Source organism: Mustela nigripes, chromosome X (genome assembly GCF_022355385.1).
Source record: "Mustela nigripes isolate SB6536 chromosome X, MUSNIG.SB6536, whole genome shotgun sequence".
Lineage (NCBI taxonomy): Eukaryota > Metazoa > Chordata > Mammalia > Carnivora > Mustelidae > Mustela > Mustela nigripes.
In genome coordinates, this window is record NC_081575.1 from 111,275,709 (window position 1) to 111,296,281 (window position 20,573).

Here is a 20,573-nt window from a genome sequence, read left to right on the forward strand (position 1 = left end):
GATATGGTCAGCTGCAGAAAAGATGCATTTCTCCCCAAAATAAACATTTTGGCTTGGTGTAGTGAGAACACAAGCACCTTTCGACTTCAATCCGTCAAAATGCTACCAAAGCCCTGAAAATCATGGGAGGCCTACGAAGTTTGAGCCCTGTCCTACCCATCAGCATGCACCCACACCTGCAGGTACATGCAGCTCCCCCCGCCATCCCTGACCCCACAAACCCCAGGCAGTGAAGGAAGGAGGCCTAAGGGGAGCCCATCCTGCAGTCAAGCAGGCTGCCGTGGGGCTGACTGAACAGTGTAAACAGACTCACCACAAAGCTGGGGGCCACCCTCTTGGCAGGCTCCCCACAGCTGGCTCTGAACCCCTCTTCTCCCTCAGGCCACTCTGCTTTCCAGAAATATGTGGGTTGGGAAAGTCTCAGTCATGTTCAAATAGAAGTCTGGTTCCCCAAACCAGATCATGGGGGAGGTGACCGTTAAGTCCTTTGTCAGTTGCCATTATCTCTTTTTGCTGGGATAAGAATGGGTGTGGAAGGAGGGGGTAAACCCTGCCGGTGAGAGATAGACACACAGACAGATGGGGTGTGGGCTATGGATAAGCAATGGAGACCCAGACAGGAGTCCTGAGGCCTACATATCCCTCCAGGCTACCACCCTAACTATTATATTTCTGAGCCTCAGTTTCCTCATCTACAGAATGAAGATAATAAAAATGTGGCCCCTTTCTCATGGGGACAGAGAGAAGGTGAAGGTATTTTGAAAACTAACTGTATTTTAGAATTGCAAAATATTAGTGTTGGAGAATGCTCCTAACTTTTCAAGCTAAGAAACCTGGATTCTTTTTTTTTTTTTTTTAAGAAATTTCTCATAGTTCTTTTTTTTATTATGTTCAATTAGCTGACATTTGTTTTTTTGTTAACATATAATGTATCACTTGTTTCGGGGTACAGGTCTGTGAATCATCCGGCTTACACAATTCACAGCACTCACCACAGCACACGCCCTCCCCAAGGTCCATCCCCCAGCACCCCCATCCCTCCCACCTCCTCCCCTCCGTCAACCCTCAGTTTGTTTCCTGAGATTAAGGGTCTCTTGTGGTTTTGTCTCCCTCTCTGGTTTCCTCTTGCTTCATTTTTCATTCCCTTCCCCTGTGATCCTCTGTCTTGAGAAACCTGGATTCTAAATTTAGTTCCCATTAGGACAGCAAAGGAGGCACAGGTGGGAGCAGATAATGGAAGGAGAAAACTGCTCTACCCTGGAAGACCGTGGGGCAGCAGCTGAGGGAGCCGCCAGAATCACCAGCGGCGCCTGGCGACTACAGTGTGAGGATCAACAGGCCTCATCCCCTCAGCGTGACCTAGAGACATCAAGAAAAAGATCACCAATGTACAGTGTGCCCTGTTGAATTAGGCTGGAATACGATGTTAGCTAAGGAGTCTATTAGGCTCCACTAATATATACACTTGCAGCAATTAAAAGGGTAAGGCATATTTAAAAATACGTGACGAGGAATTACCCCCATGCCCTGACAACGGTCCTACCACCACATCATCCTCATCACCACTACTATTATCATTATCATCATCATTATTACTAGCCACTGCGGAAGAGCAGCGCAGGGTGATTCTTCTCCTGCCATCTGCAAAAAATATACTCCAGCCAGATATTGGTAAGTTCCCACAGGTTTCTTTCGGATCACGAGAAGCTAGTGAACACTCTTCTAGTTAAGTCTCCCATCAGCCTCTAAGCCCCTGAAAGTCAGACTCGGCATCTGGGGCATGTGAATATCTGCAAAAATGTCCAGGGCACGTTGTGTTGGGATCCAGGCAGAAGCCAGCGGGGAGATCACAGCTTCTCATTTAACTGGGAAGAGGGGAGAAGAATGACAACTTCCTAGAACAGCCTGGGAAGGTCAACTTTGCAACAAACTGAAAAAAGATTAAAAGGCAAGCTTAAAGTTTAATTCCCTAAAAGGCAGCACTCAACTGAGGTGAAATGTCCATGTGGCATGGACAGACATTCAGAGTTAAAAACCACCACCTTGAAACTCTATAGTGTCTCACACTAGAAACCCAAACCTGCCCCAGGAAAGGGGGTTTTAAATGGGTTTTCAGATGAGGGATTCCCTCGTATCTACTCCAGAAAGGAGCAGCAGTGGAAAAATGAATCAGAAACCACACAGCATGTTCCCAGGCAGAATGTAAAACAAATTCAAATGTACATCACGCACCATGGCCCACCCTGATAGCCTTTGTCCGGCAACTCCATGCCCCAGTCAATGAAGGAATCTTAAAAATGACATCTGACGCTCATGCTCCAGAGAACACATGATGCTCATAGGAAAAAAATAGGAAGTCATTAGCCTAAAAGGCTGTTGGAAAAGCACCAATTTAACTCTCCAAGTTCAACTAGCTTTTACTATACAGTTAAAAGTTTACAAAAACAGAGGTGCATCCAGTTTAGCTCCAGAAATTAGAGGTGGAAAGAGCCCACCTGAGGCATTTTTCCTGAAATGGGAAAAGAGAGCAAACCTGAGGTTTAATTCTCTAACAGGCCAGCATTCCATTGTCGTCACATAAACTGAGCATTTCTCCCTATGATGAAGGAACCCAAATCAGTTTCAAAAACCTAAACGAGGCTTGAGAATTCCTACCACTTTTGGAGTCACGATTGATCTACAATCTCGATTTTCTATTTCTTAACATCAACTCCTAGAGGCAGAGCTCCCAAAATAGGCTGCACATCAGAATTGCCTGGGGGGCTGACTAAAAACACAGAATCTTAAACCTCATCACTGAAATCAATCATATAGTCTCATTCATATTCATGTTCTCTCTCTCATTCTCTCCCCCCCCCTCCTTTTATCTTTCCCCACCCATCTCTCTCTCTTTTAAACCTTGAATGAACTTAGTGTTTGGGAAATGCGGTACTATAGCATAAGACTCAATGTTACGCTGATTCCTTTGTTCCAACTTTAAACAAATAAGCCCGGAATGATAGTCAGCTAACCAAAACAAACATGATTTACTTACTCAATATTATGAAAGACAACAATGAGAGAATGTAGCAACTTCTTTCACATCCTCATAACTGGAGTTCCAAAGAGTAATGCCCTCCCTAGCCTTTGCTTTTAACTAGGTTCAGCTTGGTTCAGTGATGGTTCCCATCAAGAGAGCTGAGGACACAGGCCTGGCCATCTCCACAGTTCAAAGACGCAGTTTCAAGTCCCTAAGAACATGGGCAAACACAACTTTTCTTTTTCCCTTGGAATCCACTCCAAGTATAAGCACATTTACTTGCCTTCCTGGTGGTGAAGTCTAATGAAAATATTTGAGATTTTTGCTTTGGAAATGGAAAAGTTCAGCTGTGGGCCTCCAGTTGATCTACCCATCAGCTCCCTACTCTACACACAAACCACAGTGGCTCACTGAAATCTCAACTCCAGGCCTTCCCAGTTTCACAGTAAAAGTAACAATGAGACTCAACTTCAAACGGCATGATCCTATTAGTGAAACCTAAATTCAGAACTTTAAAAAAAAAACAAAACAAAACCTACCCTCTTCTCAAGCCTGAAAAGAGGGAAGTGGTAAAAAGCAACCAAAAGGACCTTAGAATAAAACACAAGGCAAATATTTAGAGAGAAACCTACATCTCCACCAATTTTCTACTCACTGAAACTACTGGGTTTTTTTAATTAGAAATAATTACATAAGAACATATTAAAATGGTTTTCTCCTACCTGGATCCTCAGACATATCCTTTGGTAAGGCTTCATCCACAGTACTTTTCAAAGCTAGACGTGCTTTGTTTTGTTCTTAAAACAACAAGAGAAAGAAAAGGAGAAAAAGAAAAAAACTGTAAAATTTTATGTCTGAGGCACTTATATTAAAACAAAGAATTCCTATGAAAATTGTGTTTTAAACCTCTATAGGTTGGCATAGCACTTAGTAAAACAATAAAAACACCCTAACATATGGAAATAGGTTCTCATCCCACAAGGAACAAAGCAGTATTTCCAACTTTCAACAGAGAACACCTCTAGTGGCTATGAGGAATATTTCCAGAAAATATGAGAAATTTCCCCCTTTCATTCCTGACACCCAGACCAATGACATCAGAATCTCTCTGGGAGGGGCGCCCAGGGGGGCTCAGGTGGTTAAGCATCCGCCTTCAGCTGGGGTCATGATCACGGAGTCCTGGGATGGAGCCTCACATCGGGCTCCCTGCTTAGTGAAAGCCTGCTTCTCTCTCTCCTCCCTACTCTCTGTCACTGTCCATCTCTCAAATAAATAAAAGCCTTAAAAAAAAAAAAAAAAGAATCTTTCTGGGAGTGAGATGCAACCTTCAGTATTTTCAGACCTCACCAGGGTATTCCAAAGTGCACTCAAGGCTTAGACCCACTAGTAAAGACAGTGATGAGAGAACAGACTGTTGCAAAAAAAAAGTCTAGTTCTGCCTGCCTCTCCCGAACAAATATTTAAATAGAGAGCAATTATTGTTTCCTAATGGAAAACTTATTTTTCATGTTTAACTTCCATACAAAGCAGCAACGATGGCAAGTCTCAACAATAAAACCCGAAATAGCTTCAGTGCTTTTTAGTCCCCTCAGATAAGCCTCTCATTCATGGGTGGTAAATCAGTATCAAATAATAAAAAGAATACTGGCTTGAGACTTAGAACATCTTTGTTCTTATCTCCATTCTTTTTATTAAGCAATTGATACATACTGACTGCACTTCGGTTTACTCATCTCTGCGTTTTAGGAGATAAAACATATTAGCCTCCATCCAGTTTTGTGAGAAGTGAGTAAAACAATGAAAGAAGAAGGACCTGGTAGATTATAAAGGATTATATGCAGTGGTGTTGCGAGCTGGGGGGTGGGGGTTTGACCTCCACTGTTCTTCTGAACATTCCCAGGCCAACTCATCTATGTGCTTCATGGCAGCTCTAACATGGAAAACTGTGCTGTACTGCTTCTCACTTGCCCGTCGCCCAGTAAGACAGACAAAGGGTTGCTGGCTCCTCGATATTGCCTTGCATCCACAAAGTCACAAGAGAAATCCAAGGGACAGAAACTCTCTCTAGAAGATAACTTCCTTAAGGATTAGACCTATTCACAAGTCTGCATTTATACGGATGTTCTGGGATCACATCTGTCAACCCAAGATGTTAAGCTCTCAATTCTTCCAGCTTCCAGTCATTTCCTAATTAGTACAACCGAATCCCAATGTAAAGTGTCAGAGTAGTCTGAGGGTCAGAAGTGAGTAAGGGGCCAATGAGTTAGCAGGCTTTGGAAGCTCCTGTTACCACTTTAGAAACTACAGTTTTCTGGGGTGCCTTAGGGCTCTCTGCTCTGTGGGGAGGCTGCTTCCTCCTCTCTCACTGCCTGCCTCTCTGCCTACTTGTGATCTCTGTCAAATAAATAAATAAAATCTTTTCTTAAAAAAACCTACAGTTTTCTGACAATTTGAACTACTTAATCCATCCAAATGTACTGAGCACTGCCCTTCTATGCTCCAGAAGCCAGCCATCCCAAGAGAAGTAGATGAAGAAACACAGGTATAATGTCCCTTAAGGAAGAAAACCCATTCTTTTCATACCTTGTTTGTCATCACTAGTCACATCTTGGGCTGGGACAGGAAAGTCAGCCATGTCTTTAATAGATAGCTTCTTGGAAAAGAAAAGTAAATAAATTATACAGGTTGAAGTATAAATTAAGTTACATGTATGATGAAAATGCTTTCAAAACTACATAGCTTGCCAATATTTCTGTCTCCAGTAAACCCTAACATTCAATACTACTTTATTTTTTTAGATTCCTAGTGAGGTATAAGTTAATTTGTGTTGAAAATTTACATGTGGGGTACCTGGCTGGCTCAGTCAGTAAAGTGCATGACTTGTGATCTCAGGGTCCCAAGTTCAAGTCCCATATTGGGTGTAGAGAATACTTTAAAAAGTTTATAATTAAAAAAAAATAAAATAAAATTTACATGTTCAGAGGGAAAAAATGACGATTCAGATTTAGGCATATGTATAAGAATGCACATTAAATCTGAACCTGGTGTGGGATTCAGCCAGAGAATTGCGTGACATTTACCCAGTCTGCCAAAAACAAACTTGCACTTTATATACTTTTTCACAAGCAGAGAGGGGTTCTGACAAGTGGCCCCATAATGTAGGTATTTGCCAAAATCTGTTATGCAGAGAGTGTTCAACCCTGATTCAAACAGCTTCCTTGTCAAGGAATGAGAAAAATTAGCAGAACAAAATTTTCTCCTAACTCTTTTAGGGGAAGTCCTCGCTAATATTAAAAAGAAAGAATACTCAAGTGATAACATATTGATCGGTTTAAAATTCTATTTAAAACCTACTTGGGGCACCTGGGTGGCTCAGTGGGTTAAGGCCTCTGCCTTTGGCTCAGGCCATGATCCCAGGGTCCTGGGATGGAGCCCCTCATTGGGCTCTCTGCTCAGCGGGGAGCCTGCTTCCTCCCCTCTCTGTGCCTGCCTCTCTGCCTACTTGTGATCTGTCAAGTAGATAAATAAAAATCTTTTTAAAATATTTTAAAAACCCTACTTACTATAAATTTGTATTGCTTATAAAATCTCAACTAATATGCACTAAGATCTCTGATAAAAGAATAACATATATTAATATCTATCTATCTATATCTATATGAAAACAAAGTCTGGAAAGATACATGAAAATTGAAGGGGCCTGGGTAGACGGTAGAAAGGATGAGAGGAGGACTTGTCACTATATTTATTTTAAACATACTCAGAAAATCAAATAAATCTTAAAGGAAGTAGGGTAAATCCTAGAGCCATCTAGTGCTCCAGAAGATTAACTGGTTTGTCTCTCAATCTGAACAACCCCAGGGATATAAGCAATACTTCTGTTTTTCAACTGTTTCAAAGGAATGGAATTCAGTACTGCTTGGTGGTAACCTGATCTAGGATTTAACAGTCCACAGGCAGGTGATTCTTGGGATTACCATGAAGCCTTCCGATATAATTACCTATTCAAAGTCTATCTCCAATAGAAAAGAAAATGTATCTTAACAGTGCCTTTCTGTCACTTGTTTCTCCCACCTGGACTATAAACTATAACCCTAGTAAAAGAAAATGATTTAGAAGTAGAAAATTAAATAAAAAGTCATCCCCAAAAAAAGTACCTTTGAAAGAAAAATTTTTTTAAACCTAAATAAATGGAAAGGCATCCCATGTTCATGGGTCAGAAGACTCAATATTGTTAAGATGGCAATACTCCCCTAATACATCTAGAGATTTAGTGCACTCCTTCCTCACTTTTTTATAGAATTTGAACAGCTTGTCCTAAATTTCATGAAGAAATGCAAGGGACCCAGAATAGTGAAAATATTCTTTAAAAAGAACAACAAAAAAACAAGTTGAAGGACTCAGACTTCCCAATTTCATAACTCACTACGAAGTTACAGTCATCAAGACAGGGTGGTACTAGCATTATGACAGATCAATGGAATAGAATTGAGAATCCATAAATAGGCCCTTATATTTACAGTCAACTGATTTTCAAAAAAGGTTGCAAGACAATTCAATGGGGGAAAATTGTCTTTTCAATAAATGATTCTGAGATAACTAGATATCCATATACAAAAGGATGAAGGTGGAGGCATCTGGGAGGCACAATCTGTTAAGCATCCTACTCTTGATTTCAGTTCATTTCATGATCTTAGGGTTATGCGATCAAACCCTCCATTAGGCTCCACACTCAACATAGAGTCTGCTTAAGACTCACTCTCTCTCTCCCTCTGCCCCTCCCCACCACTCTCTTTCTCTCTCTCTCTCTAAAATAAATAAATCTGGGATGCCTGGGTGGCTCAGTTGGTTAAGCAGCTGCCTTCGGCTCAGGCCATGATCCCAGCATCCTGGGATAGCCCACATCGGGCTCCTTGCTCGGCAGGGAGCCTGCTTCTCCCTCTGCCTCTGCCTGCCATTCTGTCTGCCTGTGCTCAATCTCTCTCCCTCTCTCTCTGACAAATAAATAAAATCTTTAAAAAAATAAAATAAAATAAATAAATCTTTGACATAAAGAAAAGAATGAAGGTGGACCTCTTCCTCATGACATACGCAATAATTTACTAAAACTGGATCACAGACCTAAATGTGATCTAAAACTATACAACTCTTAGAAAAACCACACAGGAGTAAATCTTCATGATATTCTGTTAGACAACGGTTTCTTAGATACGACACCAAACGCACAAGCAACAAAAGAAAAAAATAGATGAGCTGGACCTCGTTAAAATAAAAGATATTTGTGTTACAGAGGCGACTATCAAGAAAGACAAAAGAGGGGCGCCTGAGTGGCTCAGTTGGTTGGGCACCTCTCATTAGCTCACATCACGATCCCAGAGTCCTGGGATCAAGCCGCACAACTGGGGTTGGGGGGGGGGGTCCTTGATCAGCAGGGAGTCTGCTTCTCCCTCTTCTTCTGTTGCTTCCCTGCTTGTGCACTCTCTCTCCATCAAATAAATTTTATTTTTTTTGTTAAAGATCTTATTTATTTATTTGAGAGAGAGACAGTGAAAGAGAGCATGAGCAAGGAGAAGGTCAGAGGGAGAAGCAGACTCCCCATGGAGCTGGGAGCCCGATGCGGGACTCGATCCCGGGACTCCGGGATCATGACCTGAGCCGAAGGCAGTCGTCCAACCAACTGAGCCACCCAGGCGTCCCTCCATCAAATAAATTTTTAAAAAATTTTTAAAACAGGGAAAAAGAAAATACTTGCAAATTATATATTGAATAAAGGACTAATATTCAGAATATATAAAGAACATTTACAACTCAATAATAACTCAATTTATAAAAGGTCAAAGGATTTGGATATCTCACCAAAGCAGATATACAAATAGTGAATAAGCACAAGAAAAGATGCTCATCAGTAGTCATTAGGAAATTTAAATTAAAACCACAATGAGATACCAACCACTTCACTCTCACTAGGATGGCTAAAATAAAAAACACAGACTATAACAAGTGCTTTTTAAAGGATTTTATTTATTTATTTTCGAAAGAAAGCAGGGGGTGGGGGGAGAGGGACAAGCAGACTTGCACTGAGCAGAGAGCCCCATGCAGGGCTCGATCCCAGAACCCTGAGATCTTGGTCTAAGCTGAAACCAAGAGTCAGCTGCTTAACCAGATGAGCCACCCAGGTGCCCCAATAACAAGTGTTAACAAGGATATGGAACAACTGGACCCCTCATACATTATTGGCAGAGGAAAAAAATACCGCAGGTTCTTAGGAAAGCAGGTTGGTAGTACCTCTAAAAGTTAAACACAAGTTACAATATGACACACAATTCTACTCCTAGGTAAACACTTAAGAGAATTGAAAATATTACATTTTCACACAAAAACTGCTACATTATTGTTCATAGCAGCAGTTTTTCCCCAACCCCAAAGTGGGAACAAGCCAAATGTCCATCAACTGAAGAACGGACAAACAAAAGTGGCAGACCCACAAAATGGAATACTACTCAGCAATAAAAAGTAATGAAGCACTGATACATACTAGAACATGAATGAACTCTGAAACATTATACTAGGGACACCTGAGTGAGTGGCTCAGTCTGTTAAGCATCTGCCTTCAGCTCAGCTCATCTGGATCAAGCCCCACATGAGGTTCCCTATTCAGGGAATAGGAACCTTCACCTGTGTGTGTGTGCGCGTGCGCTCTCTCTCTCTCTCTCTCTCTCTCTCAAATAAATTTTTTTTAAAAATCAAACATTATACTAAATGAAAGAAAGCAGTCACCAAAGGGAAAAAAAAACCTATATATTGTATGATTCTGTAGGAAATGTCCACAATAGGCAAATTTGGAAACAGAAAATAGATTACTGATCAGCAGAGGCTAGAGGGAAGGGGGTATAGTCAATGAGTGCTAATGAGTACAGGCTTTCTTTTCTGGAGTGATGAAAAATGTTCTAAAACAAGACTATAGTGATGGTTGCACAATTCTGTTAATATGCTAAAAACCATTGGATCGTATACATTACATGAGTATAGTATGTGAACTATATTTTAGTAAAGCTGTTTCCAAAAGAAAGAAATCTAGTAATGTAAGAAGCACTGCTAAAGAGGACTTTACCTGAAATCATTATCTTTAATTCTTAAAGGAAACAAGTACATGGTTATAGCCCTGCTGTCTAGAGATCTGATCTGTACTGCTGAGCAAAGCTCTCGTGACCTGAATCGGCTACGGCCTCATTCACAGCACAAACACCTTCATGGAGTCATTCTTCACAGGACTAGTATCAAGATCTATTTAAATCCCATGCATGCATTTACGAGAAATTAAAAGATTGGTAGAAAGAACAATGAATAGGGGCGCCTGGGTGGCTCAGTGGGTTGAGCCACTGCCTTCGGCTCAGGTCATGATCTCAGGGTCCTGAGATCGAGCCCCACATCAGGCTCTCGCTCGGCAGGGACCCTGCTTCCTCCTTTCTCTCTGCCTACCTCTCTGCCTGCTTGTCATCTCTCTCTGTCAAATAAATAAATAAAATCTTTTTTAAAAAAATAAAAAGAAAGAACAATGAATAAAATAGAAGAAAATGAAATATTTAATCATTAGCTGCTAAAATTTGACCTATACTTCTTGAATGGCCAAAGCATCAACTGACCTCAATACTTCATCCTTGAATTCTGTACATTAATGTATGATTATCTAGAAGCACCCCAACCCAGAATGTAACATTTTTGTGGAGAAAGAGTTATTGTTGTTGTTTTGCTGTCTTGTTTGGACAGGGCAAAACAAAGACTTTTAACCACCACCAACCCCCACCAAAAGAGCCAGTTTAAAGTATACAAATGTATTTAACATAAAACTGGCTGCACATCACATCCATAAAGGTGAGTATCTATAATGTCATCAAGGACATCAGAGCATGAGTGTGTGTTTAAAAGCATCGCCATTTACAGATTTCACAACTGACTGTAGATCTGCTCCCTTCCTTTTAGACAGATGATAAATGAGTACATAAGGGAAAGCAACACAAGCCAGTAATTAATTTCTCTAAAACACGGCCAGTATTTGTTTCCGTTGGAAGGGCAAAGACCACCTGATACCGTGGCAAGTTGAAACCTAACACTTGCCGAGAAAGAATAAGAATTTATAACATTTTAAAATAAATCACCTAACAGCCTCATAATTTTACATAAGCAAGGGGACCCCTAGCAAGCAAGCAAGCAAACAAAAAACAGGGTAATTCCATAAGTCTCCAGACACTGCCAGCAGCCCCAGAGTACACAGAGGTTCAGGAAAAGTGGCTAATTATTGTTATCTGCTTCTCTGTCACACACGTTCTTAAAAAAAAAAAAAAAAAGAAAGAAAGAGAGAAAGAAAGAAATTTAAAGACCTAAAACTCTTCAGATGCACATCTATCACTCTTCCTGATGTCACTTTATACCTACTTACTGACAGTAGAAAGCTACTCATGAAAAGAAAGAGAGGATCTGACTCAAAGAGAGAGTAGGAGAGAGGCCAAGAGAGGTGTTACCAGAGGGAACACTGCAGAAGCAGGCTGATTCCATCACAGAGGATGTCACTGCCACACAGACTATATGCATGAGAGCCCCATGGAAAAAAAAAATAATAATTACACCCAGTTGCAAGAAGTAAAAGAAATGACCCGTATCCTGCATCTGACTTCCATCATCTTGCAACAGTTTTAACCAGGGTCGGAGAACTATAACAGCAACCTATGAACAATCCTCTGTTTATTACACATTTCCAGACTTTTTTTTTTAAGGATGGGAACAGCAGATATCATAAAGTGTCATCATAGCAACCATAACAGTGATGATGATGATGAAGAGCGTGCTGATATTAAGAATAACCATAATGACTCCTATTCATTAGTGCACACCTAATGACCACTAGGCATATGGCTAGACCCTTACATCAATGGCCCAACACTGTAGGAATTCACAGATTTCTCTTAGGAATAATCCAAATCAGTCTTTGTTTGGTCCCAACACTAAAAGCCCCAAGGAAGAAGGCAACTTTGACTGTATTCTGGGATTCTCTTACATAGTTCTCAAACTTCCTCTTAAAACTATTCCGGGTCCATTAGACCTAGTTCAGACTCAGCTACTAAAAATACTTTCCTACACTTACTTCAAAATTAAAGCTTTGTTAAAGTAAACAATTCGCCTAGCATTTTTCTGGCTTACTTTGTCTACACCTACCTTTTACCCCTAGAAGGTCAAGATACTACTTTGCCCATTTCTCTAAATCTAGTTCTAGGAAGAAAAGGGAAAAAAAGTAATAGATATATCTGATGTCTAGATTTGAAAGGCTGAGCCTCAACCTAAGTACTCAACATGAAGAGAAATGCTATAAAAGTGGATTTTCTAGAGTTTGCAAAGAACACAGGCTGATGGATTTTAATTCCACACACTTTCTTATTTATTAACATATGAAGATCTTTTACCTCCATCCGATTCAAGTCACGGGGTTGTTGGTTCGCAGGCATTGACTCAGAATAAGAATCAAATAGTGTACACTCCCTCTTGGGCTTAGGAAAGGCTAAGAAGAAACAAGAGTACATAAGAATATATACTATATTCACAGCAGGCCTTGTTTCCTATCAGCTCTTCTGTGCTTAGGAAATATAACAACAAAACCTGCTAGCACCAATACACTACACACTACTTATGGCAGTAATTAGGCTGAGGTAGTATTTTAAGTTCTTCTCATATACAATCTATTATTTCTATCATCCCCATTTTACATGTGATGAAACCTTGAAGCAGGGAAGTTAAGCAACCTACTCAAGGTCATATAGATGGTAAATGCAAGACTTGGGACTTGAACTGTCAGCATTTACATTGTAACAGAGTAGTAACCTTCACTATCACAATATTTTATATTTTAACTATGCTACTAGCATAATTCTTAAATGGCAGTAACTGGTGATAGTTTTAATGCTACAAACATTAACTAAGGAAATACTTCATTTTAGCTATTACTATTGGAAACAGACATGATCTTAAATGACAGGTGACCAAGAAAACTTTATAAAATTCTTTTGGTCAGCAGAAATAACAAAAGTAAGAGTACAAGTTCTTGCTGATTTACAAGGAAAGAAGAATCACATTTTGGGTTTCTTCTAACATAGAACAGTGACAGAAGCTGCTGTTGGCTGGGTAGCCGAGTGCATTATGCTACTTGGTAAACTAATACTCACCACACCATTTCTGAGAAACAGATTCTATTTCACCTCCTTGTCACAAAGTAAGAAAGAAATGTCTCAATAACCAGGAAATTGGCCAATATCCCAAGGTTGACAATAACCAGAAGCTACAAATTTATCAAGACCAACTATTACAAAATCAAAATTTTAATGCCATGTTTAAACAATTTTTTGAATCAAATGTTAAAAATGGATTGGCATTTTTTAAAAAAATATGGAACACCTCATGAATTTGCACGTTATCCCTGCACAGGGGCCAAGCTCATCTTCTCTGTGTCATTCCAATTTTGTATATGTGCTGCCAAAGCGAGTAGGGATTGGCATTATTTTTAATCCTTTCTCACCCTCCCACCCCCACCAGAGTCTGAAATGCCACCTGCCCTCTGCAGTAAAGTACCAGCCCCTGCCTAACAGCTACAACACGCAGTTGAGTACAAGCATCTTCAACTGTTCATTTGCTTACTTTGGTCTGAACTTCAGTGATACTGAGTAAGGAGAGGGTTAAGGTACAGGCGGGGAGGGACAGGGGGCCCATGACTAGGCTCTGAAAGAGTGAACAAGAGATGAGGCAGGAGATCAGGCCACCTGGTCCCGGATGTGAGGGAGTATTGGTCTCTGGCAGCTACAGTGTGATTGCAGAAATGGACCAAACCCCATAGAAGTCAGTCATTAAGGGTGTTTTCTGTTGTCCCTGCTCAGACTAAGACGGCCCAAGAATCTCAAGGCCACAAGCTCCCTGGTCAAGTTTTCAATAAAAGACCGACCTAAAACCCCCCAGTGGCAACCCATTGGGGACCTCTCTCCCCGCAGAGAGCTTTTTCTTTCCTTTCTGCTCTCATCTTCACTTCAGAAACTTTCACTTCACTTCACCCCTTTGTGTCTGAGAGCGTCATTGTTTGACTCTGTGAGACGAGAACCCTGCGATCCTGTAACAACATCGAGTAGGGCAAAGCACCGGCCCCGGTGATTTTTCTGACTATACCATGCAGTCTCATTTCCTTAGTGAAAACTCAGTAAAACACCTTTCCAAGTACCACTCCACAATCCGACCACACCAGCAGGTTTAACCGAGATAAGGTTTTTGCTTCTAGTTTACCAATCAGTGATTTGACTAGAATTGCATGACTTAAGCTTTATCAGGAGAGGGTCTTGCTACAGACAAAGCTCACACTTTCCAAACCTACAAACGCCATCATTAATGGCTAAATTTCTCTCTAGCCTGTCCCCGTGTCTCCAACTCCACTGTCACCTCCCTAGTGCCAGCCCCCTGTGGATCTACCTGGACTGCTGCCATAACCTGGTCTTCGAGTACACCCTTGCTCCTCCAAACCTGCTCTCCAATCAGCACCAGCCTCAGCAATCAGCAGCCAACAGCAACTCGGATTGGGACACCTCCCTGCTTAAAACCCGCGGACGTCAGTGCCCATGACTTGTTCCGTACCTTCCTCCTCAGCCTCATCCCCAGCCCCTCCAGCTCTGGCTCCTAGCACCCCAGCCGCTGTGGCCTGCACTTTCCATGCCTCCCGTGTTCCAAGCCCCCTCTGGGGCCCTCCGCAGCATACCTGCTGCCCCCTCTGCCCGGAGCCTACCCTTCCCCCTTCTTCATCGACATAGCCCTTAGCTCAGCCTTCACATCTCCGCGCAAGTATTTAAGGAAGTCTTCCCCAAGGTCATGCGCTCTCCTGCCGCAGCTGTGCTTTTCCTTCACGGCACCTATCACTGCCTCCGGTTACCAGTACACTGAGTTTACTGAACAGCAATTCTCTCACTGCCAGCAAGTTCCATAACAGTCGGAATGCTCTTCTATACAGCATTCTGACCCGTGAGAGTAACACGGTGCTCACACAACTATTTTTTTTAAAAATTTGACAATAAAAATCTATACCATAATCTATCTACCCAGTCACCTAGACAGGAAAATATCAAAGGACCATGGGTAAGCTACCAAATAATCCAACTTTTCCTTCCAACTGTGTCCTTTAATTTCCACTATTAGGGAAAAAATCAGATACAATAATTTGTTTCATTATTTTATTGAAAACAAGCTTGTATAATTATAAATGCATGAAGGTATCAACCGAATTTATACCCTTCACCAATCTTATTGAAAACCAGGTTAGATTTTTTTTTTAAGACTGAACGTAGATGAGGAAAAAAGTTGCAACAAGAAGCTAAGCTTTTATTTTTTTTTATGTTATGTTAGTCACAATACAGTACATCATTAGTTTCTGATGCAGTGTGCCATAAGTCATTGTTTGCATACAACCCCCAGTGCTCCGTGCAGTCCATGCCCTCCTCAATACCCATCACTGGCCTCACCCATCTCCCACCCGCTCCCCTCTGAAACCTTCGGCTTGTTTCCCACAGTCCATAGTCTCTCATGGCTCCTCTCCCCCTCTGATTCCGCCTCCCCTTCATTTTTCCCTTCCTTCTCTTAATGTCCTCCAAGCTATTTCTCATGTTCCACATATAAGTGAAACCATATAATTGACTTTCTCTGCTTGACTTACTTCACTGAGCATAATCCCCTCAAGTTCTATCCATGTTGATGCAAATGCTGGGTATTCATCCTTTCTGATGACTCAGTAATATTCCATTTTGTACATGAACCACACTCTTTTTTATCCATTTGTCTGTTGAAGGGCATCTCAGCTCTTTCCACCATTTGGCTATTGTGGCCATTGAGCTATGAACATTGGGGTACATGTGCCCCCTCTTATACATCTGCATCTTTGAGGTAAATACCCAGTAAAACAATTGTTGCGTCATACGGTAGCCCTATTTTTAACTTTTTGAGGAACCGCCACACTGTTTTCCAAAATGGCTATAAGGAAGTTATGTTTTTTAAAAAGCAAAGTGGGATACCATAAAAATGAACCCCCAAGGGGCACCTGGGTGGCTCAGAGGGTTAAAGCCTCGGCCTTTGGCTCCCGTCGTGATCCCAGAGTCCTGGGATCAAGCCCCGCATCGGGCTCTCTCCTCAGCGGGGAGCGTGCTTCCTCCTCTCTCCCTCTCTCTCTCTCTCTCTCTCTGCCTGCCTCTCTGCCTACTTGTGTCTCTGTCTGTCAAATAAATAAATATATATATATATATATACATATATATATATATATACATATATATATATATATTTTTAGAAATGAACCCCCAAAATGAACAGAATCACACATATATGCAAAGTCTAAAAGCACAGAGAAAACTTAGATAGTTCTGGTCATTTTCTTGAGCTATATGCAAAAATAAACATGAGTGATAAAGCATTAAAAAGGTAATTGTTGGGGCACCTGAGTGGCTCAGTGGGTTAAGCAGCTGCCTTCGGCTCAGATCATGACCCCAGTGTCCTGGGATCAATTCTGCATCAGGTTCCCTGCTCAGCAGAGAGCCTGCTTCTCCCTCTCCCTCTGCCTGCCTCTCTGCCTACTTGTGCTCTCTCTATATACAGCTCTCTGTCAAATAAATAAACAAAAATCTTTTTTAAAAAAGAGTTAACTGTTAAACCCTTAGGGTTTGCCTAAAATATACCATCACTGAGTTTGATGGGGTTTTATGAGGTCTCTCATGGTTTTTATTAGAACCATATAATTATTATTTAAAATTAATCCCATAAGCTCTGGAAATGGTGTGCAGTTTTTGTTTAATTAAAGGGTACACGATGGATTCTTCAGTTGTTTCTGTATAAATGCATGCTGACAGCCTCCACAAATGATCAGGAACAAACAAGGGGCTTCACTCCAACTGAAAGAAAGCTGCCTCTTGACTGGCACTGTGTTTCATAGACCACCACCCCCGCCCCGCAACTGCATAACCAAGGTAAAAGCAGCCATTTGCAGCAGTGAAGGAATCAAAAGAGGCTACTTGTCTTCTGTTAACATAATTTTTGCATAGGGCTTACAGATTTCTTAAAATTTTTATCAGTGGCTTTTGGGGCACCTGAGTGGCTCAGTGGGTTAAAGCCTCTGCCTTCAACTCAGGTCATGGTCTCAGGGTCCTGGGATCAGGCCCCACGTCTGGCTCTCTGAGAGCCTGCTTCCTCCTCTCTCTCTGGCTGCCTCTCTGCCTACTTGTGATCTCTCTCTGTCTAAATAAATAAATAAAATATTTTTTAAAAAAATTTTATCAGTGGCTTTTGAAACAACCCATGAACCCAGGGCTCACAGTAAGAAACAGTGACAGTATTAAATATAACTAGCCTTGGAGCAGACCTTGGCCCTCTTGGTCAGCTGTCCATCCTCATGAGAGAGAGAGAGAGAGAGACAAAGCCTCATGTGGTCTTGCTTACAGGAAAAGGGGCTCCTGGATGACCTAATACTGACTTGGTTATGAAAGCTACACCCTTACCAAGATAGCCCCAAGAAGGTTAGCTCTTCTTTGCCTCAATCCAGGAGGAACAGAGAGGGGGGAATATGAGAAAAAAAGATGGTGAGATAGACACCAAAGTGGAAATAGAGCTGTTTGTCATGCTACCCAACTGCAAACTGGTTCTTGAGGACTCCTGAGGGTCTCTCCCGGCCTGGAAGGAAGGGTAGCAGGCTGGCAGAAAGCAGCTGCTATGACCAAAGTCTAAGCCTCTGAAATGAGTAGTAGACTCTACTGCCTGAACCTTCCCCTGCATACATTTTATGGAGGCATTTGGGGATAGATCCAAAAATGGGTCACTCTTCCCCAACATGTTTACCTGCCAGTGGCACAGGCCACACACTTGGTCTCCTCCCTTTGGTTGAGCTTTGGCTCCCCCACTACCAAATACAGAAAATGAAAGACTTTTTATTTAAGAGTCAGAGACCCCAAGACTGACTTAGATAAGTCACTGGCCACTTTGAATCTTGTGTTGTTATGAGGCGACAAGACATGACATGAAAAAGTAGGGCCTTTTTCAGATCTAAACATAAAATGTGTAGACTATTCACAATTTCTTTAGACATAATGCTTCTCCTTGCCATAATCATCCATGGCTAGACGTCTCATGTTTTTAAGAGGCCTTCCCTAATATGTGAGAAAGCTTACTGACAGCACGAGCTGTTTCTGGAACCTTCACAATGGAAGCTATACTTCCCTGAGTAACAGAAATCGTATCCATGCCCACTGCCTTTGAAAAGGGCAAGAGATATTTAATTTTCCAGTGTTCCAAAAGAACTGATACAAATGTTAGACTCACCATGACTCTTCTTATTGAAAGGGTTTGGGGTAATAGCTCTATTAAGGAGAAAGACAAAGAGTTCCAGTCCAACCTTGTGGTGTGCTGAATGTTCCATATCTCTATCTGATTGAAGTTACATAGATGTATAGAGATGTAAACATTTATCAAGAGTACATTAAGATCACAGTGCTTTGCACATTTCCTGGCATGTAGTTTTTTAACTTCTTCCATTCCACTGCCCCAGGCCACTTGGGAACATTAGGACATACCTAAAGATGCCAAGTCAGCACTTGACTCTACAGGAAGATCATCTTCTTCATTTTATATCAGCTAGGAGGTTCGGTACTTGCCTACTGCACAATTTTAATGAAAGGGTAGTGACTGGCTCAAATTCATCCAGAGAATAATAGAATGGGAGTAACAAATGACTCACACTTAACCACGCCATTCCGAATTCTTATATCATAAGATGTGACAATCTAATAGCACTTAAAGGACTTTAGACGCAAAAGACTCCACAAAGTGCCCGGATACCACCTTAAGGCACAAAAAGTTCTTATAAGGCCTGGATGGAAAATGTCAAACGTTTAGGACTTTGAGGACGCCTTACCTGCTTGCAGGTACTCTGGCTGAAGAGTCGGAGGCAGGCCCTCGGGCAGTGGGTAGCCGTTTTTCCGAGCCACGATGAGATGAAACGCGGCACAGAACTCAGGCAGGGTCAGGGCTCCATCACAGTCAGCATCACTAAGTTCCCTAATTATAACATGTCACAAGCACATAACACAGGGCTTAGAGGAAAAGTTACTCAGCCTCAAATATGCAAACATGGGGCACCTGGGTGGCGCAGTCCATTAAGCATCTGACTCTTAATTTCGGCTCAGGTCCTGCCCTCCCCCACCCGACTTGCATCGGCGCGAGCACACGTCTCTCTCTCTCTCTCCACCCCCCACCCCACCATAAATCAATCAATCAATCAATCAATCTCTTTTTAAAAAAATATGCAAATACAACTCCCAGGCTCTCTGGTGGTGGCCCTGCGAAGTCTCCACACTCCTATGAAATCTCAGGGGGCACCTGCAAGACGAATGCTGATCAACAGCACCAATACCAGCAGCACTTTATAAACAAAACTTGACACACTTCAGGTTCTCTGGCAGGTCTGTTTTATAACACTGAGTACAAAAGACAAGAAACTACAGCACAAAAAGGAAAATAAGGCTCAGAATTCATTAGCTGACAGTCATTCAGTAAATGCATAGTGGTGCGAAGAGCTCCAGATCTGGCACTCACAATGGTCAAGCGGAAGGGTGGGCCTCAACCTTTCTACAGGTGTCCCAGCCATTATACCGTTAACTGAGCTCAGAAATGAGCACCTCATTTTTCAGCTTTTAGGAAGAACCTTGAGCTTTTCAAGTCACATAAATGTTGTATCAAAAATTTGCTTGATAATACCATATTGATATTTAACCTGTATCTACTATTTAATCGTGGGATGATCACCTGTGTGGGGATGGGGATATATGGGAAATCTGTCTACCTTCTGCTCAGTTTGGCTGTGAACCTAAAACTGCTCTAAAAATTAAAGTCTATTAAAAATACAAAACAAAACAAAATTTGCCTGAGAATTAATTCTCTTCTGGGAAAATACAAGTGAGTTCAATAAATACTGGTTGAATTATGTTTTCAGATAAAACCAGCAACTTGGGAAGGCTGGAACCAGTAAGACAGAAAGGAAGAAACAGTCTTGAAAAGGCTTATCTTTGCTTCAGTCAGTGTTTCCCACTGAAAGGCACAGACCTATTTACTCAGCACAAAAGAAACCTATTTGCCAAAGTAAGACACCATAAGCTCAACCAGTGTCTTAGGTGTACAGAGACAATATACTTGTGCTGGGACAAGTAAAGAGATGGGACATAAAACTGTGCTGGAAAGGTAGCTCTACATCAGAGAAGAAATAGAGAAGGTAAGCTCCCTAACTTTCCTCTGGACCATTCACATCCTTCTCCTGCCAATATTTAGAACGCACCAGCCCTGAAGGAGCAGGTCCACAGGGTAAAGAGTCAGGGAACAGTTTCAAGCACTGACTGGAGAGAATACCATTCACCTTCCACAGATATGTCTCAACAAAAAATAGGAAGCCTCATGCCAATAACATTAAGACTGGGAATTCGGCCAAAAGAGACTGTCTTCTTTTCAAAAC

At 41.6% G+C, this 20,573-nt stretch overlaps 1 protein-coding gene and 1 non-coding gene across 5 annotated transcripts in view; both read right to left on the reverse strand.

Annotated features, from left to right (window-relative positions):
* REPS2 (RALBP1 associated Eps domain containing 2) overlaps nt 1–20,573 on the reverse strand; it is a 166,983-nt gene that overhangs the window by 95,193 nt on the left and 51,217 nt on the right. For all 4 annotated transcript variants that reach the window (XM_059384641.1, XM_059384640.1, XM_059384642.1 and 1 more), the window contains exons 7-10: nt 18,984–19,126; nt 12,475–12,569; nt 5,603–5,672; nt 3,742–3,816 (exon numbers count right to left, since the gene is read on the reverse strand). In XM_059384641.1, coding sequence (XP_059240624.1) covers nt 3,742–3,816; nt 5,603–5,672; nt 12,475–12,569; nt 18,984–19,126 — 383 coding nt within the window. The remainder of the gene's footprint in view (nt 1–3,741; nt 3,817–5,602; nt 5,673–12,474; nt 12,570–18,983; nt 19,127–20,573) is intronic.
* Nucleotides 13,445–13,546, reverse strand: LOC132007919 (U6 spliceosomal RNA). Its single transcript, XR_009401473.1, has one exon. It is a non-coding gene; the product is annotated as a U6 spliceosomal RNA (small nuclear RNA).